The sequence below is a fragment of the Phocoena sinus genome, chromosome 1 (genome assembly GCF_008692025.1).
Source record: "Phocoena sinus isolate mPhoSin1 chromosome 1, mPhoSin1.pri, whole genome shotgun sequence".
Lineage (NCBI taxonomy): Eukaryota > Metazoa > Chordata > Mammalia > Artiodactyla > Phocoenidae > Phocoena > Phocoena sinus.
In genome coordinates, this window is record NC_045763.1 from 38,457,792 (window position 1) to 38,484,807 (window position 27,016).

Here is a 27,016-nt window from a genome sequence, read left to right on the forward strand (position 1 = left end):
GGAGATGGGATCTACAGTAACCGCAGCTCTGTCCTCTGCCTGCAGGTTGCGCTGCCACCGCTGTGTCAACAACCACCAGGTCTGGCCACCCCCTGATGGTTCTGACTGCACTTCAGACCTGGCTCAGTGGAACCATAGCACTGATAAGCGGGGGCTCAAGGATGAGGTACTCCAGGCTGCCTGGGATGCTGCTTCCACTGCCATCACCTTCGTCTTCCACCAGCATTCCCATGAGGAGCAGCAGGGCCTCCACTGATAACAGCTGGTCTGGTGTGTAGCTGTTAGAGGAAGAAGTTGGGGAAAGGGGGCTCCCTGCCCCATAGGGCACTGTTGAATTTTGTTCTCTGAGAGAAAAATCATCAAGAAGGGCTGCATGATGTTTGCCCAAAATTTATTTTATAAGAAAAACTTTTTTGGTTAAAAAAAAGAAAGGAATAAAGGTATGAAAGGGACTGAGGCCTGGGAGCAGCATGGTGAGCCCAGTAGAGGAGAGGCCTGGTAGTAGGCACTCATACACTTCACTAAAGCCTGGGTAACTGCTTGAGGAGGGAAAGCAGGAACCCTGGGGCAGGGAAGGGGGTGGGGGCTGTCCTCAGTGATTAATGACCACTGTGACCTCCTGGCCCAGGGTACTGAGTAAGGAGCCCAAAGGCTCTAAACCCAGTTGTGGGAATGCCTTTGCTGGGCCCCATCAAGGCGTCCAAGACCTCAGTGCAAGGGCAAAAGGAAGAAGGAGAAAAAAGGTGACAGAAAGAGAAAGATAGAATTGGTAGTTGGGAGTTCTGGGCAGCCCATGCCTCAGCCCCTGCAAGCTGACGGTACTGAGTATGGGCCTGTGAGGCATGGGCCCATCACATGGTGCTGACATAATCTGCAAAGGCTTGGGATGAGTCCCACGAGTCGCTAACCACATGGCAGGTGGCGCGGAGCCGTCGGATGGCTTCCCTGGCTGTGACTGCATCCTGGTCCAGCCAGTTCTGGAAGAGGCGCAGGTGACCAAAGGCCCCACGGCCCCAGCGCTCCAGCCGCTTGGCAAACTCCAGAAGCCCATCTGGCTTGATGCAGTTGGAACTGGTAGGGGTGAGAAGGATTAGACACCCAGGAGTCAACTAATCCCTGGTCTGTGTCCCTGCAGCTCCATCCCTTGTCGTTGCCCTCCCTTCACCTTCCCCACACCCACATGTACCTGATATCCAGCTGACACAGAGAGGAGGATGAATCCTCTGAGAATACATCTGCCAGGGCCAGTAGGCCAGCATTCCCTGGGGAGAAGGGGAGAAATACTCATCACCTCTACCCAAGAACAGGGAACAAGGGTATCCCAACCCAGTTCTGGCTGGGAAGAAGCCGACTCCTAAAGCCCCAGCACAACTATATCCCAACCCCCGTCTTCCCAGTGGAGAGGTGTACGCCTTCACCCACTGAATTTCTAGGTCAAAGGACTGGCTCCTTCCCCCTCTCCCTCCTCAGGGCCCTGCCCCCACCCAGGCGGTTCCCCGGCAGCCGGAGGCCCTTCAGTGTGGAGTTGCCCTTCATAGCAGCAACCATCTCAGGCAGAAATTGGGCCGGGCGCTTCTCAAACAGACGGCAGAAGGAGAAGGTAATCTCTGTCAAGAGAAAGTGGAATAAGTTCTGATGGCAGGATGAGAACTGGTGCTGCCTCTCCGGCCCAGGGCCTTAGCAAGGGGTATATAAGCATTTTACAGAGTCCCAGAAGGAGAAAATAATTTGTCCAAAACCCCAAGCAAGGCTGCAACTAAGTCAGTATTCAAACCAGAGATTGAGCCTACAGGGGAGGCTCTCTGCACAGACCTCCATACACTTCCTTCTATGCAGGGGTGGGCATTAGCTACAAGTCTATGAGGGGGCTCCTGGCAGCACATTTATCCCTTCCCACCACCATCATTTGTCAGCCACTGGAAGGTAAGAAAAACTTTCAGGTGAAGCACTCTCCAAGTGAGTAATTTCCCATGTTTAGTATAGGAAGAGTTGAGTAGGGGACCCTTTAGAAGGAAGGTGATGCGGCTTTTGTGATCATTTTATAGTTGACCTAAGGCCAAGAACAGAACAGTGGCTTGCTCCTTCAGTGAGACCGTGGCAGATCTGCAGTGAGGACCCACGAATGCCCCAGGCTCTGGATGAACTTACCTTGAAGAGTCAGATTCTGGAGCAAAAACAGCACCTCACTCTGACAGTCAGCCAGATTCATGTCGTGGAAGCTCAGCCTTTTCAGAGCTAAGTTGTACTCTGGATCGGGAAAGTTTATGGACCTTAGTGTTCTCAAAGAACAATGCAAAGTCCCCTTCTATTCTCCCTTTACCATTCTAACTGGGTCCTACCTTTGAGTGTCTGCAACACAAGCCCAAAATCTTGGGGAGAGGCAAAGGTGGCACTATCCAGGGACAGCTGCTGCAGAGAACCTGAGGCCTTCAGTACAGAGCAGAGCAGTGGGGCTGGCTGGGCTCCCCGTGGAAATCCCATCTCCAGCTGTTCCAGGCAGTTTTCTGGATATGGTAGGGAGAGAAGATTACAGCTAATCATTGCTACTTCTCTTCCATTGCAGGTCCCATCCTGTCCTTAAAGGATTCACTGAAAAATCATTTACTCGTCTACTTGTCCTTGAGTGCCTACTATACGCGAGGCAGTATGCTAATATCCGATTTAGTCCTTGTCCTTAACGGTGCTTTTAATCCAAGAACACAACTAATCAGACACAAGTAGAGTAGAGTATGCAGCATGGTGGCATATGAGACATGCAGGAACTAAGGGGACATACAGCATGGGGACCCAATCTAGTCTAACGGTCAGGTCTGTTCTTGGTTCAGACCCCTTTCTGGAGACAGATCTGCCATAGTCACTCCCTACGGGGCTAGTGTTGGTCTGGGATCTATCCAACCCATGGTTATCTTTAAGAACAGGCTCTAAAGGCAACAAATTACAGATAAGCCAGCAATGTGTGGTGACTGGCCTGGATTAGAGATCTTTTGCCTTCCCCACACAAACAGACCTGCACACGTCTGTGGAGATAGACACACGCGCATAGTACTTCACCTGGTATCTCCTCATCCCCAATTATGTGGCTAGGGGGCCCTGCATTCCCTGGTACTGCAGGGTTGTCCCTCTGGCTAGGGTGGTCGACACGAATAGAGAGGACCCGCAACAGGGGCAGGGCTCGCACAATGGCACGTGTCAGCTCCAGGATGGGCAGTGGTGAGAACAGGTCGCTGAGATGCAGGGCACGGAGGCGGCATCCAGCCTGGCTTGACAGGGCCCGCAGGCTATCTAGCAGGCGGAAGATATTAGAGCCCAGGCCTATGGCAGGAAAGAGATTGGGTCAGTCATGTGGGAGTATCAGTAGGGGTAATACTTAGATACAACTCCAAATATTTCTGTTGATAACTACCAAATCTGAGCTTTGGGTCAGATTATTTTAAATCATTCTCAGCTATTCATCCGTTGTCTTGCTTTTTCCTCAGGTAACCAGCTTACTGATGCCGCCTCTACTGGGCCATGCCCTCACACATCAGTCAGGGCAGAGGCACAAAACAGAAGATAGGATGTGGTGGGACAGCATGTGGCTGCTGGCTGAATGATGGGCCCAGACAGCAGCAGAGATCTCTGGACTTTTCCTATAGGTCATGGGGAACATCTGAAACCTAAGCAGGAGAGTGACAGTGATCCAGTAGGGAATACTTTTAAATTCATTGGGTGGGAATAGGGCCGAAAACGATAACCACATCCCACAGAAGGGAGTAGGATCCAGAAAGGTTAGGGCAGTTGCTTAATGCCACAGAGCAAATAATTCCTTGGAAGCCACACCTTTATCTCTCCTTGGACTGAGCAGGCTCCTTTTGATTCATTCATTCAACTAAACCTTACCCATGGTAAGCACCTGGTAAGCATGTTTTTCTGCTAGGGAGTCATGAGCAGCAGATCTTGTTCCTGCCTATACAGCCTGATAACAAAAGCATATGATGGGAACTGGGGAAGTAGAGTGCTGTGGAAGTAAAAGGATGGGTACTTAACACCCAATTTAGCCTTCGTCAGTAAAGACTCTCTGGCTGAGTCCTAAAGAACATAAAAGAGAGGCTAAAAGGAGGAGTGACTGGCAGAGTGAGCTTGGCACATATCAAGACCTGAAGGAGAAAGAGTGGCAGGTTCCAAGAACTGAGAAATACTCAATGTGGCTGGTGTGTAAAGTATGAGGGAGGGACGATTCAACTATAGAGGTAAGCAGGGTAAGAACATGAATGGTCCTCTAAGTAAAAACATACAGTGACAAGAAGCCATTGAATTTTTAGATGTTTGACAGATTTGCAGTTTTGAAAATGCTTGGGTTGCGGTGTAAAAAATGAGTTGTATGGTGTGTATGGAGTCAGAAGGAACTGCTGAAATGAATCCAGATGAGAGGTAATGGTAGTCTGAATTAAGAATGTGGAGATAAATGAATCTGAGAGATTGTACCACCTGGTAGCCAAATATATGTGGCGTAAGAGAATCCAGGCTGCTTTTGAGCAACTGAATCTGTGATGTCACTGAGAACAGAAGGAAGGTCTGTTTAGAAGGAAGAAGATGCATTCAGGTTGGGGAGTGTGTTTTATGAATCCTGTGATATCTAGCTGTCAGATGGATAAATAGGTCTGGAGTTCAGGAGGAGGATCTGGGCTAATGTCATAAAATGGGGGTGTCTTCAGCATAGTTGGTCTTTGAAACGAAGTCCAGGAAGCATGTGTAAACTGGGAGAGTTTTGAGGATCTCTGAACATTAAGAGAGAAGTAATGTCCAGAAAGGGAGGAGAAAAAAATTCAGAAAATTTTGAGGTAGTAGAAATGAGACTATTTCACGAAGAAGACAATACTTAATAGCAGATGATGCCGAGAATTAATTTAAGATGAGGACTGAAAGGTATATATTGGACTTAGCAACAAGGATGACGTTGGTCACCTCGAGGTCCTTGATGCAGTAGACAGGGTGTAAGCAAGGCTGGAGTGGCTGTGAGAAAAGAGGGCACAGATGACTCTTAAGGTTGTCTCTGAAGGGCATGGAAGAATAGGACAGTAGTTAATAAATGGAATAGACGGAGGTGGTGGTGGTAGTTTTTGGTGGATACCTGATTGAGAGAAGAAAGGCAGCATTAAGTGGTTTATAAGCATGAGTTCTGGAGCCAGGTTACCTGGGTTTGAATTCTAGCTCTACAATTTACTAACTTACCCTGGGCAAGTCACTTGACCTCAGAATTGTAAGGATTAAATTAGTTAAAGAATATTTAAAGGGGCTTCCCCGGTGGCGCAGTGGTTAAGAATCCGCCTGCCAATGCAGGGCACACAGGTTCAAGCCCTGGTCCGGGAAGATCCCACATGCCGCAGAGCAACTAAGCCCGTGTGCTGCAACTACTGAGCCTGCACTCTAGAGCCCGCGAGCCACAACTACTGAAGCCTGCGCGCCTAGAGCCCACACTCTGCAACAAGAGAAGCCACTGCAATGAGAAGCCCTCACACCGCAACAAAGAGTAGCCCCCACTCGCCGCAACTAGAGAGAGCCCGCGTGCAGCAATGAAGACCCAACGCAGCCAAAAATAATAAAATAAATTTAAAAAAATATTTAAAATATGCCAGATGCATAGTAGGCGGTATATAAAAGTTAGCTCTTATTGAGGCATTTGAAAAATGTGCTTTCCTAAGGAGGTAAGAGGGTATGTATCCAGAGCACAGGCAGAAGAGTTAGCCTTAGATAGGGCAGCCATTTCTCCCATTGTGATGAAGGAAGAAAGGAAGAGTGCAGGTGTAGGAGTTTCTAGGTTGGTTAACAAGTTGAAGGAGTTCGTGTGTGATGGCTTCTATTTTCTGTGAAGTAGGTGGTCATCTGCTGAGAGGAAAAGAAGGGTTTGAAGTGGTAGGGTAGGAATGGAACTGATGTTGCAGACAGGGTTCATATGAGGATGATGACCATGAATGTATATAGTAGCACCAGTCTGCAGTTGTGTGACTTTTCTCTAGCAGTGTTCAGCAACCTAGGCAGATTGCTGGATTTAGCCAGAACTGAAATTTGGCTAGCTGGGCACAACCAGATGGGAAAGAACTGAGGGCTGTTTTGCAGGTTGCTGGTCTGATTTAAAAAAAAAAAAAAAAAGGTATCCCACACCTTTTTATATAGCTGCTTTGGTATGACTAGTGAGATCCAACCTCAGTCCTGGTTGGCCCTGTGTACACTATATTCTCCCACCTGTCCTTGGTTTGCCTACCATATCTAAGGTAGACTCATTCTTCAGATTCTCATTGTCCCTCAGGAACCCCTGCTTCCAACTAAATCAAGCCTGTAGACCTTGTGTTCATCTTCTCTAGCACCGACAGTCTGCCACTATATCACGTGTGTGCCTTCTGCCTCCCTGTGAGGAGGCAGCTTCCTGATCATACCCCCTATTCCCCTCCACAGGGTTGGGCACACAGCTGGTGCTGCTGGGAGACCCAACCCCTGCCCCTTCAGGGCACTCACCATTATAGGAGAGTGTGAGGCTCTCCAGAGACACCCAGGAGCTCAGCAGGTGGCACAGTGTCAGAGCCGCCTCTGTGGAGAGTGGAACCGTGAAGAGCTCCAAGGTGGAAATGCTGCGGAATCTTTGGGAGGCCTCCAGTGCTGGTAGCCCCAGGCAACTGGGATCTGATCCATCCAGTGCTCCACAAGCCACTTCCCCGATCTCCATCTCTTCCCCATCCTCTTTCTCACCCGCCACAATGAAAACAAAGTCATATAGGTCTTCAGATTCAGCACCAGACCCCTGACGGGTGCGAGCACCCTTCTTCCCTGCAGCTCGCTTAAAACGCTTTAGGGGCTTAGGCTGTGGGGCTGAGCTAGCTGGAGCCCGTTTAGATGAGGATGTGGAAGAAGAAGCAGAGGCAGAGGAGGTGGTGGCTGGAGCAGAGGGTGGGCGTTTGGTGCCAGGAGCCTCATGGGAAGTGGCTGGAGGGAGCGGCTCCCTCTTAGGGTCTGTCCCGCCTGCTGTCAGGCTCTCCTGTGTGCTCCGGCGTGTTACCCGAGCGGCAGGTGCGCCTCTGGCCGTCTGCTTGGCTTCACTCTTCCGCCGGGAGGCCATCAGGGCTGCAGCACATCGCTCAGCAGCATCCCGGCGAGGCCGGCGTGAGCCCAGCAGGAGGGACCCTTCATCTCGGGATGGGGCCCGGCCTCGGGAGGCCTCTCCACAGAGGCGGCAGGGTGGGCCACCGGGGCCTGGCTGCCAGAAGCCAGCACTCATGGTGAGGATAAGAATGAAAAGGGCTGACTCAGGTACAGGCCAGGAGTACAGCGACACCTGGCTGACAGCCCCATGGTGAATAAGCTGATGCAACAGCTGCCGAAGTGACTGCTGAGCAGCCACATCAGAGAAAAGCAGGTGGCGGAACTTGAGGGTGTGCAGGGAACTGGCCAGGGTCTCCAGAACCCTGCGATTGGGCTCAGCCACCAGCTCAGTCGCACCCTGCAGCATGTTGCAGATGGTGAGCTGCCGGACATGGCGGGAGCTATGCAGGAGAGGTGAGAAGCGCTGGTCACAAAGACGCCTGTCAGAAGACACATCAATGGTCCCACGTAGAACATGGGAAAAAAAGGCCTCCATAAACTTGGCTCGCCAACAGGTCACGCTCTGAAAGCAGAGAACATTCCAGACAGCTGTGATACTAAGTGCTACCAATGGAACCCAGTTTCCTTCCTTCCAATAGCTAGCTGGTTACTGAGCCAGGTAACATTCTAAATAATGTATGCAAGTTCATTTAATCCTCACATCTTTGAGGTATATATTACTATTAGATCCATTTTACAGGTAAGAAAACCAAGGCACAAATGTTATTGCCTGTGGTTACAGTTAAGGAGCAGGATTAGGATCTGAACCCAGGAGGGAATTCCCTGGTGATCCAGTGGTTAGGACTGTGAGCTCTCACTTCTGAGGGCCCAGGTTCAATCCCTGGTCGGGGAACCAAGATCCCACAAGCCAAAGGGCATAGCCAAAAAAAAGGATTGGAACCCAGGAAATTTGGTTCCAGAGACTATTACTATAGTGCCTCCCAAGTGAAACATTCAACCCTGCAAGTTCTTCCACACTCATTTTTAGAACCTGATCCTAACTTTCCATTCTTAATACTACCACCTTTGTTCAGACACCTGGCTACTTCATTAGCTTCCTGATTCCTCTGCTTGTTCCCCTTCCCAAACTTTTGCACAAGTCCACTGGGTTCATCTTTGTATTAAAAAACAAAACTCTGATTACATTATTCTTCTTTAAAACCCCTAATGTCTCCCCACTGCTTAGGGGATCAGTGCTGCAACACATTTGAAGTTCCTCACGCTGGCAGGGAAAGCTGTCCACAATATAGCCTCTGCCTACCTGAGAAGCTTTATCTGCCACACCTTGCTCATGAATGCTTTGCTCTGGCGAAACTGGTCACCTCACTGACCCAAACGTGCCTTTTTTCCTTTCCTACCTCTGCCAGAAATGCTCTCCATTGCCAGATCAAATAGACTTCATGAAGACCTACTAACATTTTGCTCTTTGAGGCTGTTCGTCTCATTGAGTGTCTGCCCCACTTTCTACCCCTCCCCCCTACCTCTCATGTTGGTACTCTGATACTGACTACTCAGGTCTTAGATGTTGGTACATATGTCTCATGGTGTTGAGTCTCTTCCTGTATACACATCTCATCCCAACCAGATTAGAAATTCCTGGAGAGGAGGCAGCAACTAGAAAACTAGTGCCTTAGTTTTCTCCAAGGCAATACTTTGCTTTGATGGGTATGAGATTTCATCACACTATTCTGATACATTTAGAAGAACTGAACACAAGTGATTTTTTTTTTCCACAAGTGATTTTTAAGCTTTGATATACATCAGAATTTACTGTGGAGCTTTTTCCCAAAATTCATATGCCATGTACCCAGACTTGGTGATTATATTATGTTACATCTGAGGTAAGGTCCATGCATCTTTATTTTTTAAACCTTCCCCAGATGATTCTGATGTATATATCAGAGATTAGGAATTACTGCTACCTACCTCCAAAGGACACATTGAGACAAATACTGATATTTCTCTAAGTATTTCTCTAAGTCCCCATTCTCTCCTAAGGTGCACAGAAAGTCTGATGACTTTGATAAAAGTGCCAGCTCTGCCACTATACTCTGGACCTCTTTAAACCTTTCTTCATCTGTAAAATGTGGATAATATCACCTGCTTCACAGGTTTGTTGTGAAGATCAAATGAGACAGTGCAAGTTTAAAGCACCTTGTAAACTGTAAAATACAAAATGTAACTTCTGTTAATGATAATAATTACCCTACATGGGAAATGTGAAATGGACTGGATGGAGGCAGAGCCTGTTAAGCAGGGTGCTTATTCAACCTGAAGGTAGTGGGGCCTGAGGTTCCCAAAGGCTAAAAATAAGATACTTCCTTTGGTATCTACCCTGTCTCCGTGCATTCCCTCATACCAGATTGACCCTCAGTTTATATGAGGTTCTTGGCAGGCAGGAGGTGGGCCCCTATTCTCAGGCAAAAGTGTCATTCCTTTTGCCCTAGCTATTCCCCAAGACCCTGCTGTGGTAATAATTAGGAACGACTTCATGTTTAAGCTAACTGCATGGCAGCAACAAGTGAGAAAGGCCCGTCCAGCAGCAGTGTGGGGGCCTGAGGGCAGCAGAAAAAAATACCTGGCAACCAAATCTCTACTCAGCCTTAAGTGGAAGCTAAGAGGGTATTCCTGAATCCTTTAATCCTGCCTCATTCTAGCACTTTTTTCACACATTTGCTGGCCCACACAGCCTTGAAAAATACTTGCAGGTATCCCTAGCAAGGCTTCAACTTCACAAGTGAAATAGATGGTTACCATGAGATCTGGGCCTAAAATATGGACAAATATGTGAACATGAACCAAGATATTGTGGCTGTTTCCGACTATAAGGCATGTGGAATATGAACTTTAGATAACTAAATACTAGGGTTTTTCAGACATTTTATTGGTTTACAAAGACAATAGGAGAGAATATTTGAAATTGGAACACTCCAGACCTGTGATAACCACAGTGAAAGCAGCATGACATAGTGATTAAGAGCATGCACTCCAGAGCCAGACTGCCTCAACTTGAATGTCCAGTCAGCCATTCATGAACTGTCACCTTAGGTAAGTCACTTTTCCTCTTTCTGCCTCAGTTTCATCATCTGTAAACTGAGGAACAAAACTATACCTACATGACAGAGTTGTTGTGAAAATTAAATGAGTATGTAAAATTAGTTGACTATTGCAATGGCTTCTTTCTCATGAATTAATGCATAAGCAGATAGCAATTCACTGCATTTTATTCCATCACCACCTTGTAGAAGATTCTATGCTAAAACTTCAAAGCTGAAAAATACCTGAGAGATCTAGTCCAAACCACTCATTTTGTGGACCTGTACACTATAGTTCATACACTATGGTTCAGACAATGCAAAGTGATTTAAATACTTTCTTTTGGGGGAGAGTAGGGGAAATAAGGCACCACCAAAGAGGTGACATGACATTTGCTTACCAACACAATCAGTCCTTGGCCCATCCACAACGGGCTGGCAGCTCAGGTACTGGTAGGGAAGGAAGAAGTGTGTACAAACTAGGGAGAGCTAAATATTTTCTTGTACTAAATTGTTAGAGCCTGCAAATGCTCATAAACTATATATCGTCCACTGTTTTTCTGATAACAGAAATATTGTTTGTGGAACTATAAGGAAGCAAATCAAAAATCATGTGTAAACCAACTTTTTGGAGTGTATATGTATATGTGATGAGCTATAGGTATTTGTGTTTATAACACTGAGACAATTCTGAACAGTTTCAAATGCTGGGCTTTTTTTTTAAACATTACTTATCACCACATCATTAAACATTTTTACCACCACGTATTTAAATATTTTTAGAATGACTTTATTAATATTTTGAAAATATGGATGTACTATATTTAATAATTTCTATATTATTGAATACTTAAATTGTTTCTAGCTTTTTATATTAAACTTTGCTGTAATGAACATCTGGAAATAAATCTTCACGAGTATCTCAATTTTATATACCATAAGATATATACTTCTTAAAATTTCTAGTTGAAGAATTTGAATATTTTAAAGACTCTTGACAATTATCACCAGATTGCCCACCAAGAAAGTTGTAACATTTCTGCTCCCACCACCAGCATATTAAAATGCAAGTCCTACCCACCCCTGGAATTATCTTTTAAAACAAAACCAAATTAAAACAATACTTCACTAATTTAAGAGGTATAATTTTACTTTCCCATTTTTTTATTATTAATGAGATTGAACATTTTTTACTTTATTGGAGATTTTTGTATATTTTGAAACTTGTCCAAATCTGTATTCATTTTATTCTACTGTTTGCCTGTCTTATCTTCTGTATCCTTTTATATTGCAAATATTGTTGCAAACATTCTTTTACGTGCCTTTTAAATTGTATTTATAGTGTTGGCATTTTATGTGGCCAGATGTGTCCATATTTTCTTTTTTGGTTCTGCCTATTTACTAGCACTCTCCACCCTGAGATTAGATAACCAGTCACCTCTATTCTTTAAAACTGTTTTGTGCTTTTACTTTTTACAATGTAATCTTTAATCTATATAGAAATTGAGTATATTGTAAAGTGAGGCTCTAACTTTATTTTTTCCAAATGGTTAACCAGTTACTAGAGAACCACTGATTGAATAATCCTTCATTTCCCCATTGCTTTGTCTCCAGAATATCTATTTTATTCTGCAGATCTCTTAATACACATATACACTAGTACTACACAGTCTGAAATACTATTGCTCCATAAGCAACCAGGTACTCTATCTTGCTCACCACTGTATACCTAGAACCTAGCATAGTGCCTGGAACTGAATAGTCACTCAATAACTGTCTGAATTATGAATGAAGTGAAGGTTACTGTTATGCAAAAGTGGGAAGTGGAAGCAGACACCCTCTGGAATGGATATAATGCTCCAAGTCAGGACTTCTGTGTAGGTGACTGTTAGGCCACCAGGCCTGGGGCTTCCTATATATTCTGAAATACTCTGAGACAAGGAAACAGATAACAAATAGACATTCCTTCCCAGGAAGCTTGAGATAATGGTGGAAAAAGCCTTCTCAAAGAGAAAGATATTACAGTCTCCATCACCTGTTAGTCAACCATACTACTTGGGAGACACTGTGACAAAGTGAATCTCATGTTTCTTTAAAGGTTGCAGGAAGCTGTTGCCATTTCTTAACATTCTTGTGTCCACTTCCCTTCCTCATAAGGCCTAACTCCTATACATAATGCCTGATAATTCCATTGGGCCTCAATGTCATTATGCTGAACTCCAGGGGCTGCATCTACATCTAGAAGTGGAAAAGCTGAAGGATATGGAGCTGAATGTTATTACTGAACCTAGTGTATCCCCACAAAATAAATCTCCAATTTCTGATAAGAGCTTGTTCTCTTGTCATTTGGCCTCATTCACTATATAAAGCCCAGTTCAAATACTACTTCCTGGGCAAGACTTTCTTACTCCCTTTTCCTTCAACCTTCTCACTACACTCGATCATACCACTTGGCCTACCATACATGATGTATTTGTTTGCAGATTTCCCCACTAAACTGACAGTTCCTCAAGATTAGGGATTGTGTCTGTACCTCTAATATTCAGCATAAGATGTGGTATGTGGTAAGTTTGAGTAAATGTTTATTGAACTCAATCTGTCCTGTCACCGAATTATGGAGCAGTAAAAGGAATTCTGTTTAAATGAGAGCTCCAGTGAGTTATATTTGAACCAATGAATAATAGAATCTTATTATTCTAAGGGCTAAGAGGACCCCTAAAAGTATCTTGTCCAATATCTCCAACAATGCCAAACTTCTTCTATTGATACAGTACCCTTGTGTCAGGTGGGGTTATCCAGACTCTATTAAACACTTAGTGATGGGAAGCTTATTACCTCTGGAATTAGCTTGTTTCATCACCAATAACCTCAGAGTTTAAAAATTCTACAGTTTAGCAAAAATTTATCCTCCTTTAGCTTCCACCCAGAACAAGTCTGTTAATCCCTCTTTCAAATATTTCAAGACAGTTCATGTTCCCCAAGTCTTCTCTTTTTCAGGAAAAACATCTCCAGTCTTCCAAATGTGACTCACATGATGTGGCTTTGACTTCTTTCTCCATACTCCAGGGATAGCCTGACCACTGCAGAGTCAAGCAGGTCTATCATCCCCCTTGTCTTTCAGTCTACATTATAGTTACATTAGTTCACACAGCTCAGGATACAGTCATTATATGAGTGGCTTTAGCACAATGTAGACTAAACCCCCTTAATCTTTTTTATTCTAGCTGCTGCTGAGCCAGACCCCTCCACCCACTACCCTGAGGTCATGCAATTAGAATTTTTTAGACTCAAGTGGAGAGTTGGTTTATTCTGCTAAATTTCATCTTGTTAGGTTTGACCATTGCTCCAGCCCTGTCAAGATCTGAATCCACCAGGTTCTGCCATCCATTGTGATCACTACCTTTCCCTGTTTTGTGTCACCTGCAAACATGGTGAACAAGTCAGTGACAAATGTCAAATGAAAAGAACTTCGTGACAAGCCATCAGAGACCTCTTCCCAAATTCATTCCATGCCTGCCCCTGCACTTTACCAGTACCCAGCTTGTATTTGTGTGCTATTCCTGCTTTCACTGTGCAAAGTCAGGCCAGAGTTCTACCTGGTTGGTGCCTTAACTTACTTCCAAACTGGAAGGCCTTGTCTTCATCAGCTCATCCCATAGTCGGCGCCAAATGGCCTGAGTGGAGAGGCCTGTAGAGAGAAATATCACATTTACTCGGCTGCTCCTTGGTCTCCATGAGTGAAGTACATCAGCCTTTTAATGTCCTTTTCTAGGTTCACAGGAGCAACATGGCAGAGTGGTAAAGAGCACTGGCTCTAACAACAGACTGCCTGGCTTCAAACATCAGCAAACCATAGTCTAGCAGTGTAACCCTGGGCAAGATACTTAATTTTTCTGTACCTCAGTTTCCTTATCTATAAAATGTAGTTGTTAATAGCAATTTCACAGAGTTGTTGAAAATATTAAATGAGTTTCCCCAGGTAAAGTGCCTAAGACAGTGCTTGGAACAGGGTTAGTTAGATGAATGTTAGCTGTTAACAGATGTGTCCAATAAGGGGTTTGGGAGGCAGCTTGATAAATTAGAAAAACTAATTCAAAAGATTCAAAAGGGGCTTCCCTGGTGGCGCAGTAGTTGGGAGTCCACCTGCCGATGCGGGGGACACGGGTTCATGCCCCAGTCCGGGAAGATCCCACGTGCCACGGAGCGGCTGGGCCCGGAAAGCATGGCCGCTGAGCCTCTCCGCAATGGGAGAGGCCGCAGCGGTGAGAGGCCCGCGTACCGCAAAAAAAAAAAAAAAAAAAAGATTCAAAAGATCTGGGTTCAGGACTTCCCTGGTGCTCCAGTGGTAAAGAATCCTCCTTACAATGCAATGGACGCGGGTTCGATCCCTGGTCAGAGAACTAAGGTCCCGCATGCTGTGGAGCAACTAAGCCCACATGCCACAACTACTGAGCTCGCACGCCTCAACTAGAGGGCCCTCATGCCACAAACTACAGAGCCCACGCGCTCTGGAACCTGCACGCCACAACTCTGGAGCCCACATGCCCTGGAGCCTGCATGCCACAACTAGCGAAGAGAAAACCCACATGCCACAACTAGAGAGAAGCCCGGGCGCCGCAATGAAAGATTCTGCATGCCTCAATGAAGATCCCGCGTGCTGCAACTAAGACTCAATGCAGCCAAAAATAAATAAATAATGAATTTAAAAGAATACATTGTCGTAACTGAAGTTTATTAAAAAAAAAAGATCTGGGGCTTCCCTGGTGGCGCAGTGGTTAAAAATCCTCCTGCCAATGCAGGGGACACAGGGTTCGAGCCCTGGTCCAGGAAGATCCCACATGGTGCAGAGCAATTAAGTCCGTGTGCCACAACTACTGAGTCTATGCTCTAGAGCCCACGAGCCACAACTACTGAGCCCGTGAGCTACAACTACTGAAGCCCATGTGCCTAGAGCCCATGTTCTACAAGAGAAGCCACTGCAATGAGAAGCCCGCACACCGCAACTAGAGAAAGCCCGTGTGCAGCAACGAAGACCCAATGCAGCCAAAAATAAATAAATTAATTTAAAAAAATAACTTAAAAAAAAAAAGATCTGTGTTCAGGAATTCCCTGGCTGTCCAGTGGTTAGGATTTGGTGCTTTCACTGCCGGAGCCTGGGTTCAATCCCTGGTCGGGGAACTAAGATCCTGCAAAAGATCTGGGTTCTATTTGGCTTTGCTATTAATTTTTGTGTGCCTGTGGTTTCTTTTTTATTAGTATAATAGGGATCACATACTTGTTTTGTGTTTCACAGGACTTTGAGAAATCAGATAATAGGTGTGAGGGTACTTTTGAAAAGCATGAAGTTCTATGCAGGTATCAGGTGTAATATTTACCTGAAGAACATCATGGTGCCTTGCTTACAATCAGTGACTGAAAAAAAGACAGAAAAACACTCACCTTTCTTGAGGGCAGTTTCCTCAATCCTCTCCAAGTAATATATATTGAGCAGAGGTAAGATGCTTTGAAGTATTGGGCCTGGGAGGGCTACAAAAACCAAACATAAAATTTACTTTTTTCTCCCAGAGTTGCAAGCATTATTTATCCTACTGGAAAGGAAAACAGAAGGGCAGACTTCTCACTTGACGAGTGGAACTTATAGAAGCTAACCTAAGTTTAATTCAAACTCTGGTCCACTTATCTTCAGCCACTTAGTTGGCAGCTGGAATTTCAGGGGCATGCATGTCTTCAAGGGTGAGATAATCCCACAAAGCAAGCTGATAGGCTCATTTAGGAGCTGGCAGTTCACTTCTGCCCAAGCCTAATGGACCATTCCTCATTTAAAAGGTCCTTTTGAATATGTGTGATTTAAAAAAAAAGTCCTTCATAATCTGGGCCCTACTAACTTCTCCAGCTCCCTGCTTTGCCTCCTACACTTCAGCCATAATAAACTACTTTTTTCAGTTACCTAACTCCCTGCTTTCTGCCTGTGCCTTTGTCATGCTGTTCTCTCCACTGGGAATGTTCTTGCCATTTTCAGCATATCAATTACTCATCTTTCACGTATCACATGCCCTTTATTAAGCCTTTCCTGAAATCCCTTCCCACTCTTCCAAACTGGCCACTTCCATCCTTTGGGCTCCCACTATACCCTGAACTAGCACTTTCCTATGAAGAATAGAAATAATTAGGCTCTATACTCTTAATTCAATATATCTTAAAAACAAAACTTGCTCTTGCTAACTTCCCTAGATCTGAGAGGCATTACAGTATTGTGGCTAAATGGTTTAGTCTCTAGATTGGACAAAACTGGGTGAAATCCTGATTGTACCACTTAATTATGAATTCATGGACAAATTAATGTCTTTGAGCCTCAGTTTCCTCAATTTTAAAATTCAGATAATAATAACTACCTCTTAAGATAGTTGTGAAAATTAAAGGAGACCATGCTCATAATCTTTTGAAGACTATGCCTGTCCATAATCTCACTAAATTTTAGCTATTATTATTCTTATCCTGTCAAAAGCATCTCTGTCCTGCCAAGAACAAGTCTTAAGATCATGATACTTGAGAAAATTCTTTCAAAACTTACATTCCAGGATCTCCTTTTATCTTTACTTATGCAATAACTGAGTCTAGATATCCAAGAGCCTAGTACAATTCTTTCTACATAGTAGGTACTCAATGTACCTGCTGAAAAAAGCATTAATTCCCTATGCTATTATACTAATGTAGTCACTCTACTGCATTCAAAATAAAGTCCAAGTTCCATATCCTGGCATTCAAGGTATAACATACCTATTTTATTCCTCATTATATCCTTTCCTGCTGCCTTTACTCATTTTCCCCTCTTCTCTCTCTACACAAAGAAAAGCTAGTGCACTACTTCCAGGAAGGCTTTCCTGGCTGTTAGCCCACACTGAGACCTTCCTCCAAAATAGCATTGCTTAGCAGGCCTCTTACTTGGCCCTTCTAAGAGACCTAGCTTTATTCTGTGTGACTGTCCACCTGGGCTAGGCCCATAGAAGCTCTTCCTCCTCTGTCCATAATGCTCCCCTGTTTAGCCATCCCCTCTCACAGCCACAGGGATTCTCATCCCGTTATTCACAAACTCCTCTGTACCTTTCTCCATTCTTCTTAAGCCAGGCTCTTCCTTGCTTCTTTCCAGCCCACATCTTCAATGCTTCCCCTTCCCAACTTTGGGCCTCCACCCCCAGTCCTCTGCCCTGGTAGCCAGGTTTAGCATTCTGGAAGGTCCAGGCTGACACTGCCAGATCCACTGTACCTTCTTCCACATTCCCCAGGATTTTTCTGAGCCTCCTGCACAGATCCACTGAGACTCTTCTCCCATTGCCCATGAGTCAGCCTGACTCTCCTCTTTTATCTGTTGGTCCAGGGCCTCCACAATCCCCTCCCCCTCACTAGGCCTGAGGACTTCTAACAGTCTTCCCCCAGCAGACAAGGCACTTGGGCCTCTTCAGGATCCGTCCCCACCACCACCACCACCAAGGGCCTTCCTCCATCCCTGGACCTCCTTAACCACTCCACAGCTTTGGGGCTCATTCCTGGAGGCCCAACCCCCCAAACGCCAGGGCCTTTTCTCCACATCGGCCTCCTCACGCGTGTAACCCAAACCCCCATCCCAGGACATCAAACCCCCACTCCTGACCTTACACGGGCCTTCCTCCTCGCAAAAGCACCACCACCACCATTCCTGAGGCCTACTCTAGACACCACCACCCCCCCTCCACCGCAAGGCCCAGGGCCTCCTCTCCTGCCACCCCCTCCCCCTCCCCGGGCCCTCGGCCTGGCCTGCCATCTCCTCACCCAACTTCAGTCCTGGCCTCCGGGCCCCACCCCCTCACACCAGCAGTCAGTCAGGCCCAAGGCCTCCCTCCGTCCCGTGCGGGCAGGCCTACCCCCAGACCTCTCACTTTCCTCTCTTTCACTCTCACCGTCGGTGCCCAGGTCGCCCACCCGCGCTCTCCTCCTCAGCTGGCAGACTGCGACCAGCGGTACCCACCCCACGGCCCAGCCTCCTTGTGCCCATCCGCCCGCAGGCCTCCCTCCTCCGTTACTCGGCCCACCCCGCCGCCGTACTCCCAGGCCCCCCGGCCGGGCTAGTCGGCTCACCCTCCCAGGCCCTCATCCCAGCGCCCTAGGCCGCCCGCCTGTGCTTCTCAGCCTGGGCGCCCTCAACCCAGGCCGGGCCTGGCGGTCTCGGCCGCTCTCAGGCCCGGGCCTCCTTTCACTCCACTCGGACCCAGGCCTCCTAGCGGCGCCGCGCCCCCTCCCAGTTCGGGATCCCCGGGCCGTCGCCCCGCCTGGGGCCTCCGTGGCCCTTCCCGCCTGTCCGTCATTCGCGCCTCCGTCGATTTCTGATCCTCTCCCGGCCTCCACCCGCTCTCTGGCCCTTCCTCGCCGCTCCGGCCAATCCGAGCGGCCTCCGGCGCTCTGTGCCCTGCCCGTCAGTCCGTCGCTCAGTCAGTTTGGCATCCGAGGCCCTGGCCGTCTGTTCGCTCCCTCCAGCCCCGGGCCGTCAGAAAGGCCTCGGCGCCCCGAGCCGTTCGGCCTCTCTGGCCGCCCCATCCCCTCGCTCTCCAGTCCACTGGCTGCCCTCGCTCAGCGGCTTGGCCTCCGGAGTCTCGGCCCCCGCGGTCTGTCAGACAGACGCCGGAGGCCCCGCGCCGTCAGTCTGGTTAGGTGGCCCCGGGCCGGGCCTCCTGGCCTCCGTCCGGGCCTCGCAACCTCGGCCCCCGCCCCCAAGCAGAAGGGCCATCCCTGACCGTCCGTTAGACATCCGAGACTCATCAGCCCGGCCCAGCCCGAGTGTCACTTCGGAGCCCACAGCCCGGCTAGTCAGTCCTGCCTCTGTCGCCCGGCCCGCTTCGCTCCAGACCGGGCCTCCTGGCCTCGCCCCCCGCGCCCCCCGGCCAGGCCGCGGTGCGGGTCCACCTGCCGGTTTGGTCTCTGCCTTTACTGTGCCCAGTCCTGTCAGTCACGGAATTCATGCTCCGACCCAAAGGTCTGGCTTCCAGTGCCCCGGGCTGGGCCTTGCTCCAGGCCTCCCGGCCTCGCCCCCCGCGCCCCCCGGCCGCTGGGCCGTCTCCGCTCGTTGCCAGAGGTAGCCCCTCACCCCGCGACTTACCCCACACCCCGCTTTCCAGAACCCCCATATGGGCGCTCACCGCCCGCCCGCACAGCTCGAACAGGGCGGGGGGAGCGCTGGGGCCCGAGGCCGAGCTCTTCGCTGGCGCCGCCTCCCGGGACGTGGCCTCCATGGTCGTTGCCGCCGCTACCTCACAGAACCAGCAACTCCGGGCGCGCCAGGCCTCGGGCGCCGCCATCTTGGGGAGGTGCGCGAGCCCGAGAGTAGCATTCGCGGGCCGCCATCTTGAAAAGGTCAGCAGTTAGGACGGTTCCATCAGCGATGTGGGGAAGACTGGGAATTGCGCTAAAGGAACATCGAATACTTCTGCATACTTTCCAAGTCTCTTAGAAGCCAATATTTCAAGTAAATTCCAAGTGTCAATATGTTTTGGTCTGGCATGACTAAGGGGATAATTCCTTAGCAACTCCTCCTCTGGTGCAAATACCAGCTACCCCCATTCCCTGCCTCTGAGCAGTAGTACATGCCAATCGGAGCGTGTGTTCGCGACCACGACTAGTCTGCCGCACTTCCGGCCAGATCGCCGGATATCCGCTGAGTGACCCTTACAAGTCCTTCTTGATCCTGAAGTGGAATAGGTGCCGCTGTTGCTGCTCGTGTTGAATCCACAACAGCAGTCGGTCATGGTGCTGGAGGAAGAGCAAAGGATGCTGACCGGGTCCGGAGATCCCAATGAGGTAAGACCAGGCGAGCGACTCGACCCTCCTCGTAGCTCTGAGGCTCAGGCCCTAGCCCGCCAAAAAACGTTTCCCCCGTAGGGTTTGCAGGGTTGGGAGAGCTGGTTCCCCCAACCCTTCCCAGGAGTTCGTCGAGTGACCTTGGGCAAGTAGATGACTAGGTTTTCTCTGGGCCTTGGTTTCCCCATTCTATGAATGTGGTGAAGGTTTAATGAGAACGAAAATGCTGTGTGGACTAAACTTTTGTAAAAGCAGTGCCTGTGTTTTTAGTCAGTCAGGTGTTCAGAGCCCCTAGTTTGGGAGCAAGCGGACCAACCCAGCCCTCGCCTCAGCTCGGGTCGGGAATCCTGCCATATCTTCTGTGGAGATTCCGGGCAGCTGGCCTTAACGCTAGTTTCTGTGAAAACGTGTTTTCTTTTTCTTTGGGTGGAGGGAGGGGGAGGTGTCTTTGGGGACAGTGTGGGGATGTGCGGTATAATTCTGTGATAAAAGAGGGAGCTCTTTCCCTGACTGAGAATGCCAATGTAATAATAATTTATTGGTTGCTTAACGATTCCAAGTGCTTTGTATGTACTAAATCATTTAAGCCACACAATAGTCCTGTGAGGTAAGTATTAGGTACTCTTAATGTTGCCATTTTACAGATGAGGAAACAAGCATAGAGAGGTTAAATATCTTGTCTGAGGACACACAGCTAGTAAATATTGGAGCCAGGAATTGAACCCAAGCAGCATGGTTCCAGAGCCAAGACTTAGCCACAGTGTTACACAGTTTTACAGAAGCCAACTAGTTTTTTGTTTCCCATCATATTTCCTGTCTTTTCTTTGTTTTCTGGTCACTTCCCGACAGCTGCGGGTTCAGAATAGTTGGAAACTAGTTTATCCCATAATTTTTTCTAGTCTTATAATGAGAAAGAGGACCAGAAAGAAGTGGAGCCAGCCTCAAGAAGTTCAGCTGGAAGTATACCAGAAAGTTAAGTAGGGCTCACCACAGCAGTAGATAAGGGAAAAGAAAGTAAACAAGTAGTCAATTTTAAAATAAGAAAACTGAAGTTTGTTATGAAGAACGTGTTCCTCTTGGAGATTGAATCTTTTTATGTAGTGTGACCTTGGTTTTTCTCATTGACATGAAGTTTTACATGAAGTAGTCTATATTCAGACTTGTTTTTGGATTTGTTTTCCCGAAACATGCCATGATACTTTTGTCACAAAATTATCAAAGACATAAAATGATCAGTGTAGTAGCATTGCTAATAGGGAAAGAATATAAAGGTCTTGCTTCTAGGATGCTAATTTCCGGTTTCTAACTCAGGCAGAATGTGGTTTCAGTTTTCTGGAAAAACTTTACTCAGGATGAATTTTTTTAAAGAGTAAGGTTAAGAAACCTTGATTAATGGAAAACTAGAATTTTACCTCCTAAGTAACATCTTCGTGTTTAGAAGACACCTTTGCTAATTGTAAGAATAAATAGCCTGGGTTACAGTTGAACCTGCCCTACCCCTCACTCCCAGCTTTCATGAGCTTTGGTCCCTTCACTGAAGGTCATGGTAGAGAATGGGGCAGATTGTATTGGAATTTTGTAAACACAGTGAAGGATCTCTGAGCTAGTTCTTTTTTTCTGTATGTATACCTTTTCTTTCCCTTCCCCCAAATGTGGACACATGCATGCACAGTCAGGCAAATGCTTTACTTTTGGCAGGTTGAGTTACTGATCAGACTATGCTAAGCCACAGATTTAGGCCTATGCTGTTGCTCCCAAGGGGAATTTTTTTTACACTGCTCCTCTTGGAAGGTTGTGCACCTGAATCAGGAGTAACAGGTAGGGCCTGATGTTTTCAAGCTGGTGAATGGAGTTGTGTAGACCTTTGGTGCACTTACGTTGTTAATCTACTTAGTGTCCTGGGAGCTCAGCAAGCCAAAAAGCAGTGATCGAAACTATCTTTAGTTAAGCTCTGGCTAAAATAGAGTTTAGGTTTGGCTATTTTCATGTTCCCAATTCAAGTTCAGAGCCTAGGAAAAAAAAATGTTAGCTTTCTTCCTAACTTGGTTTGGGGTGTGAGGATTAAATTTAGCTATTTCTGGTAATACTGGGACCTACCAGAATTTAGAATAAAATACTTAAGTTATGCAGATTCCATATGAACATCTGACAGCCTGAATCTTTTTTTTTCCAGAAAAAATTAAAACATTTAATAAGCATAAATATATTACATATACACTACAGATACAGTTAGGTATTACATATAGCATAGTATTTGCAAAATCTATACATTAAAATTGATATGGCAGTTTTAATATGACAGCTTGAATCTATATCAGAAAATGTTTAATTAGTGTTTGTTTTTCCTAAACTGGGAGCCCCTTAAGGGACTGTTGTGATTAATCAAATCATTACAGAAATGAAAGTGCTTATAAATGTTAGAATGTTGTGCGCACTTAAGTTTGTTGCTGATGAATGTGAAATTGTGTGTTCTTGTTGAAATATACCCAGGACTTGTTTTAATCAGGTAGGGTAAGGTTACAAGCATGGAGACAACTTTTTTTTTAATTTAAACTACTTTATAATTTATTAAAAAATAATTTAAATTGTATAATTGGTAAAATGTTGAAGTGGCCCTGTCTAGAATATTTATCATCCTTCTTCAAAGCATAACTAAGATGAGACAACTGTTTTTGAAAGAAGTTCCCAAGAGAAGGGGGTAGGCCATACCACCCAGGGCCACATGGGGAAGTGCTTGGATCAATCTGGAGCAGAAGGAAAAAGGAATGAGTGAGGCGGGATAGGTGTGCTCTAGCAAGTTTAAGAGTGGATAATTTCGTGGTGGGCTCTGGGCTTTGGGCTGGTCCCTGTTTGTTTGACACTTAGCCCTGATGTGATTAGTGCAGGGGCAATAATTGGTTTAGTGTAGGAGAGTTAGAGAAAGGTGGTTGTTGAGAAGGGTTTTGGATTGGTTGGTTTGCATAGGAAATGCGTGCCCCCAGGCAAGTTGTTTGCTAACTCTAGAAATTAGCCAGTCCTGGGAGGGGCTGTCTCCAGGATTAGCAAGTCTCCTAAAACATCAAATCATCATAAAATACAGAAAATATAAAAAGATTAATAATGTCTGTCCTCAGTGATTACAACATCAGTATGATTGGGAATATATGTATTATAAAATTGCTGCTGACATTAATTTTGTTTTCGTTTTGTAGGAAGAAGAGGAGGAGGAGGAATTAGTGGTAAGAGCTGTCTCAGGTTTGGAACCTTCTCAGTAAAAGAAAGTTTGAGTTTCATGAAACTCTTAAGGGCAATTTAAGGAGTCTTGACACCTTAGAGAGAATGGGAGTGGAAAAATCCTTTAATACCTCCTGTACAGTGTTTGGGGGGCGTGTGGGCCTGGGAAGCTGAGTCTTCTCTGGGTTTGAGGCTTCTCCAGTCATGGTATCAGGGAGCAGAGTAGCATCTTGAAGGCCTGGTACTCAATCATATGCTATCTGTGGTTTAATAAAAATTCTAGAAGGAACCTTTCTTAGATTGTCCTTCTCCATGTAACATTACCCTTCTAGCTGGGCAGCTGGGGTGCATAGGCCTGGTTGTCAGACGAAGGGAATTGAAATTCACAGACATTACATATCCCAAAATGCTGTGTTAACAAGTAAGGCCTCCTATAGATCTACTTCAGGTTTGGCCAGGTTTCCTTTACCACCTTGTTTTTCAGATAGGACTGAGGCTTTCAGTGCATACTGGCAACCCTGGAAGGCAGGAATGTGAAACTTTCCCCTACTACTTAGCATCAGAATTGAATGGGAGACCCCATTCTGCCATTTCTGGCGGCAGTGTGGCTCTGCCAGCTGGTCTTCTGCACGGTAATTCAGAGGCAGCACCTTGGTTTGGTGGTTGTATTAATCAAAGCTTATGGTTTGTGGGTTTCCTAAAACCCCCATTTTGGTTTTCTGTGTGTGTGTATGTTTCTCATTCAGGATCCCCTAACAACAGTGAGAGAGCAATGCGAGCAGCTGGAGAAATGTGTAAAGGCTCGGGAGCGGCTAGAGCTCTGTGATGAGCGTGTATCCTCCAGGTCACAGACAGAGGATTGCACAGAGGAGCTCTTAGACTTCTTGCATGCAAGGGACCACTGTGTAAGTCAGCCTAAGGTCAGGAAGGGGAAAGCTTACAGTGGCCAGGGAAGACTTGGTGCTGACCACCTTTTCATCCTAGAGGCAGGACAGTGCTGAAACTGAGGCTCAGAGAAGAGAAGTGATGTTCTAATTTACACTGCTAAACAGTGGGGAAACTGGATTTTGTATTTTTAAGTACGAAAGTCTACTCTTTAAAATAATTTATATCCTCCAGTGTGTCTTGTACATAATAGTTGGTACAAAAGTTGTTTGTTTTGTTTTGCTTTTTTAAGTAAACTTGTGTTTGACTCCCTTACATATAACAGTAAGGTGTTTTCATAAATTACAGGGTAGGCAAAGTTCAATATGATTGTTTATGTTAAAACTGATTGGGTGGCTAATAAGCATATGAAAAGATGCTTAATGCTCTTAGGGAACTGCAAATCAAAACCACAATGAGATACCACTTCATACCTCAAGGATGGCTATAATCAAAAAGATAGGGAGAAATGGGTGAAGGGGGTCAATAAATCAATAAACTCCCCACTAGTTATAGTTTAATAGTTTAAATAACTAGTAAAATAGTTAATGATCTCCACTCAGGCAACTTCCATAATTTATGCTTCAGCAATCCCAATTTAGGTATTTTGTTTTAATTCTATAATATACAATGCAAACACACAAATGTACATGTACACATACTCATACACAGGCTCATATTAAACACATTGTGATAGTTAAGGAAAAAATTATTTTTGTTTGTTTTTTTTTCTGGCTGCACCACGTGGCTTGCAGAATCTTAGTTCTCCAACCAGGGATTGAACCTGTGACCCCTGCAGTGGAAGCACGGAGTCCTAACCACTGGACTACCAGGGAATTCCCTGGAAATTTTTTTTTATAAAGACAAAAATCCAACTGAAATCATACTGTCTAGAGATTACCACGTTTTCTGGTATATACTATCAGATTTTTAAACAAAAATGAAATCATAATAAACACATGTACGTGTAAAATATTATGAAGAGGCATTATATTCTTTTCCATTGATATATATTCATATTTTATCCATCCTCTGGTTTATATATATTCATACAACTTTTTTTCAACATGATTTTAGTGGAAAGAGGGAACATTTATATACAATTCTCCATATCATGAAGAAAAATGTGTTGGTGATGTGGAAAAACTGGAAACCTCCTATACACTGCTTATGGGAATATAAATTGGTACAGCCCTATGGAAAAGTCTGGCAGTTCTTCAGAAGGTTAAACGTAGAGTTAACATATGACCCAGCAATTCCACTTGTAGTTACATACCCAAGAGAAATGAAGACATCTCTACACAAACTTATATACAGATAATTCATAGAAGCATTATTCGTAATAGCCACAATTGGAAACAAAACAACTGATAAATGGATATATAAAATGTGATTTATCCATATAAAGGAATATTATTTGGCAATAAAAAGAAATAAGTACTTTACTCAAAAAATTAAACATAGTACCATATGATCCAGCAATTCCACTTCTTGGTTTACACCCAGAAGAATTGAGACTGTTCAGGGACTTGAATAGATATTTGTGCATACGTGTTCATATTCATAGCATTCACAATAGCCAAAAGGTGGGTGCAACCCAAGTGTCCATTGGTGGGAAGGATAAACAAAATGTGGTATACACATATAATGGAATATTATTGAGCCTTAAAATGGAAGGAAACGACACATGCTATAACATGGGTGAACCTTGAAAACATGCTAAGTGAAATAAACCAAACACAAAAGAACAAATATCATTCCATTTATATGAGGCATCTAGAGTAGTCAGATTGATTGAGACAGAAAATTGAATAGTAGTTGCCAGGGGTTGGAGGGAGGGGGAAATGGGAATTATTATTTAATGGGTACAGAGTTTCAGTTGGGAAAAATGAAAAAGTTCTGGAAGTTGATGGTTGCAGAACAATGTGAATTACTTAATGCCACAGAAATGGGTAGTTTAAAATGGCTAAAATGGTAAATGTTATATTATTATAATACTTTTATGAGGCAACACTAGGTTAATATCTGGGAATGAGACAAGCATAGTCCCGTTCTACACTGAGTTATAAGCCAGCAGAGACAGAAGTAGAACGGTTAGTAAACTGGTAAATCTCTTGGGTGTAACCTCAGGATGGCCTTTACTGACCCTTCTATTTAAAGTTGCTATTCCCTCCCCCTGCCCCTATTTTATTTTCCTCATAGCATTTATCACTATCAAAGTATATATATATTATATTTCTCGTTGTTCTCTAAGTTCCAGAGGAGACAGAGATATTGTCTTGTTTACCATTGTGACTCACTCAGCACCTAGAACAGTATCTGGTATATAGTAGATGTTTTATAAATATTTGTTGAATTAATAAGCGCTGTGATATGGGAGGCATAAGTTTCTGTGGGGAAGACAGGAGGGACAGGAGCTTGTTAAGAGACAGCTTGCAGGAAATAACATGTAAGTTTAGATTTTGAAGGAAAATTAAAAGATGAAAAAGTGAGAAAGAGTTCTGGTTAGAAGGGAGCTATGAGTCAGGTAATTGAAGGGAGTTCACTAGGGCTCACGAAGGGTGTGGGGGTGTCAGAAGGCAAGTGGTGGGAGGAGAGGCAGTACTGTTTCAGGTTATGAAGGCCCTTGTAACTCGTGACATTAGAGATACGAGTTGATGACATCCTTTTCTTTCCATCCAGGTGGCCCACAAACTCTTTAACAGCTTGAAGTAAATGTGCAGATTCGTTCTCACCCCAGCCTTCATCACCCGGGCTTCGGGATATTTCCTTATGGTTTTGAACATGCCATTTGTTTCTTATTTGTGTAACTAAGCTCATGTGAACCTCAAGGATTTTTGGCTTAGGCAGGTAGCTTCTGTGTAATTATCAATGATTCCGTCTTAATAAAGTCCAGTGATCAGCAA

General features: G+C 45.5%; 3 protein-coding genes across 12 annotated transcripts in view; 2 read left to right on the top strand and 1 right to left on the bottom strand.

The window, feature by feature from the left end:
• Window positions 1–5,380, top strand: part of RAD54L (RAD54 like) — a 30,645-nt gene extending 25,265 nt beyond the window's left edge. For 3 of the 6 annotated variants that reach the window (XM_032626068.1, XM_032626093.1, XM_032626103.1), the window contains one exon: window positions 46–448. In XM_032626068.1, coding sequence (XP_032481959.1) covers window positions 46–256 — 211 coding nt within the window. In that variant the 3' untranslated portion in view covers window positions 257–448. Of the gene's footprint in view, window positions 1–45; window positions 449–1,470; window positions 1,604–3,476; window positions 5,287–5,319 lie in introns of those variants that run through there. The other 3 variants (XR_004349111.1, XM_032626072.1, XM_032626084.1) reach the window with 3 other exon arrangements.
• On the bottom strand, window positions 375–19,527 carry LRRC41 (leucine rich repeat containing 41). Of its 3 annotated transcripts, XM_032626040.1 has the most exons (10): window positions 19,276–19,527; window positions 15,588–15,674; window positions 13,766–13,836; window positions 6,493–7,636; window positions 3,052–3,312; window positions 2,340–2,504; window positions 2,149–2,247; window positions 1,485–1,607; window positions 1,187–1,262; window positions 375–1,071 (listed from the first exon to the last, which is right to left on the bottom strand). In XM_032626040.1, the coding sequence occupies exons 1-10, from the start codon at window positions 19,472–19,474 to the stop codon at window positions 852–854; spliced, it is 2,445 nt and encodes an 814-aa protein (XP_032481931.1). In that variant the 5' UTR covers window positions 19,475–19,527; the 3' UTR covers window positions 375–851. The 3 variants fall into 3 exon arrangements, with proteins under 3 accessions (XP_032481931.1, XP_032481947.1, XP_032481938.1); XM_032626056.1 differs by lacking the exon at window positions 3,052–3,312 and having other exon boundaries at window positions 19,276–19,489; XM_032626047.1 differs by lacking the exon at window positions 1,485–1,607 and having other exon boundaries at window positions 19,276–19,489.
• On the top strand, window positions 19,507–27,016 carry LOC116750837 (cytochrome b-c1 complex subunit 6, mitochondrial). Of its 3 annotated transcripts, XM_032626128.1 has the most exons (5): window positions 19,840–19,973; window positions 23,165–23,191; window positions 23,671–23,818; window positions 23,933–24,091; window positions 26,793–27,016. In XM_032626128.1, exons 3-5 carry the CDS (start codon window positions 23,756–23,758, stop codon window positions 26,823–26,825), a joined length of 255 nt encoding a protein of 84 aa, XP_032482019.1. In that variant the 5' UTR covers window positions 19,840–19,973; window positions 23,165–23,191; window positions 23,671–23,755; the 3' UTR covers window positions 26,826–27,016. The 3 variants fall into 3 exon arrangements, with proteins under 3 accessions (XP_032482009.1, XP_032482001.1, XP_032482019.1); XM_032626118.1 differs by lacking the exon at window positions 23,671–23,818 and having other exon boundaries at window positions 19,507–19,973; XM_032626110.1 differs by lacking the exon at window positions 23,671–23,818 and having other exon boundaries at window positions 19,814–19,973; window positions 23,933–24,106.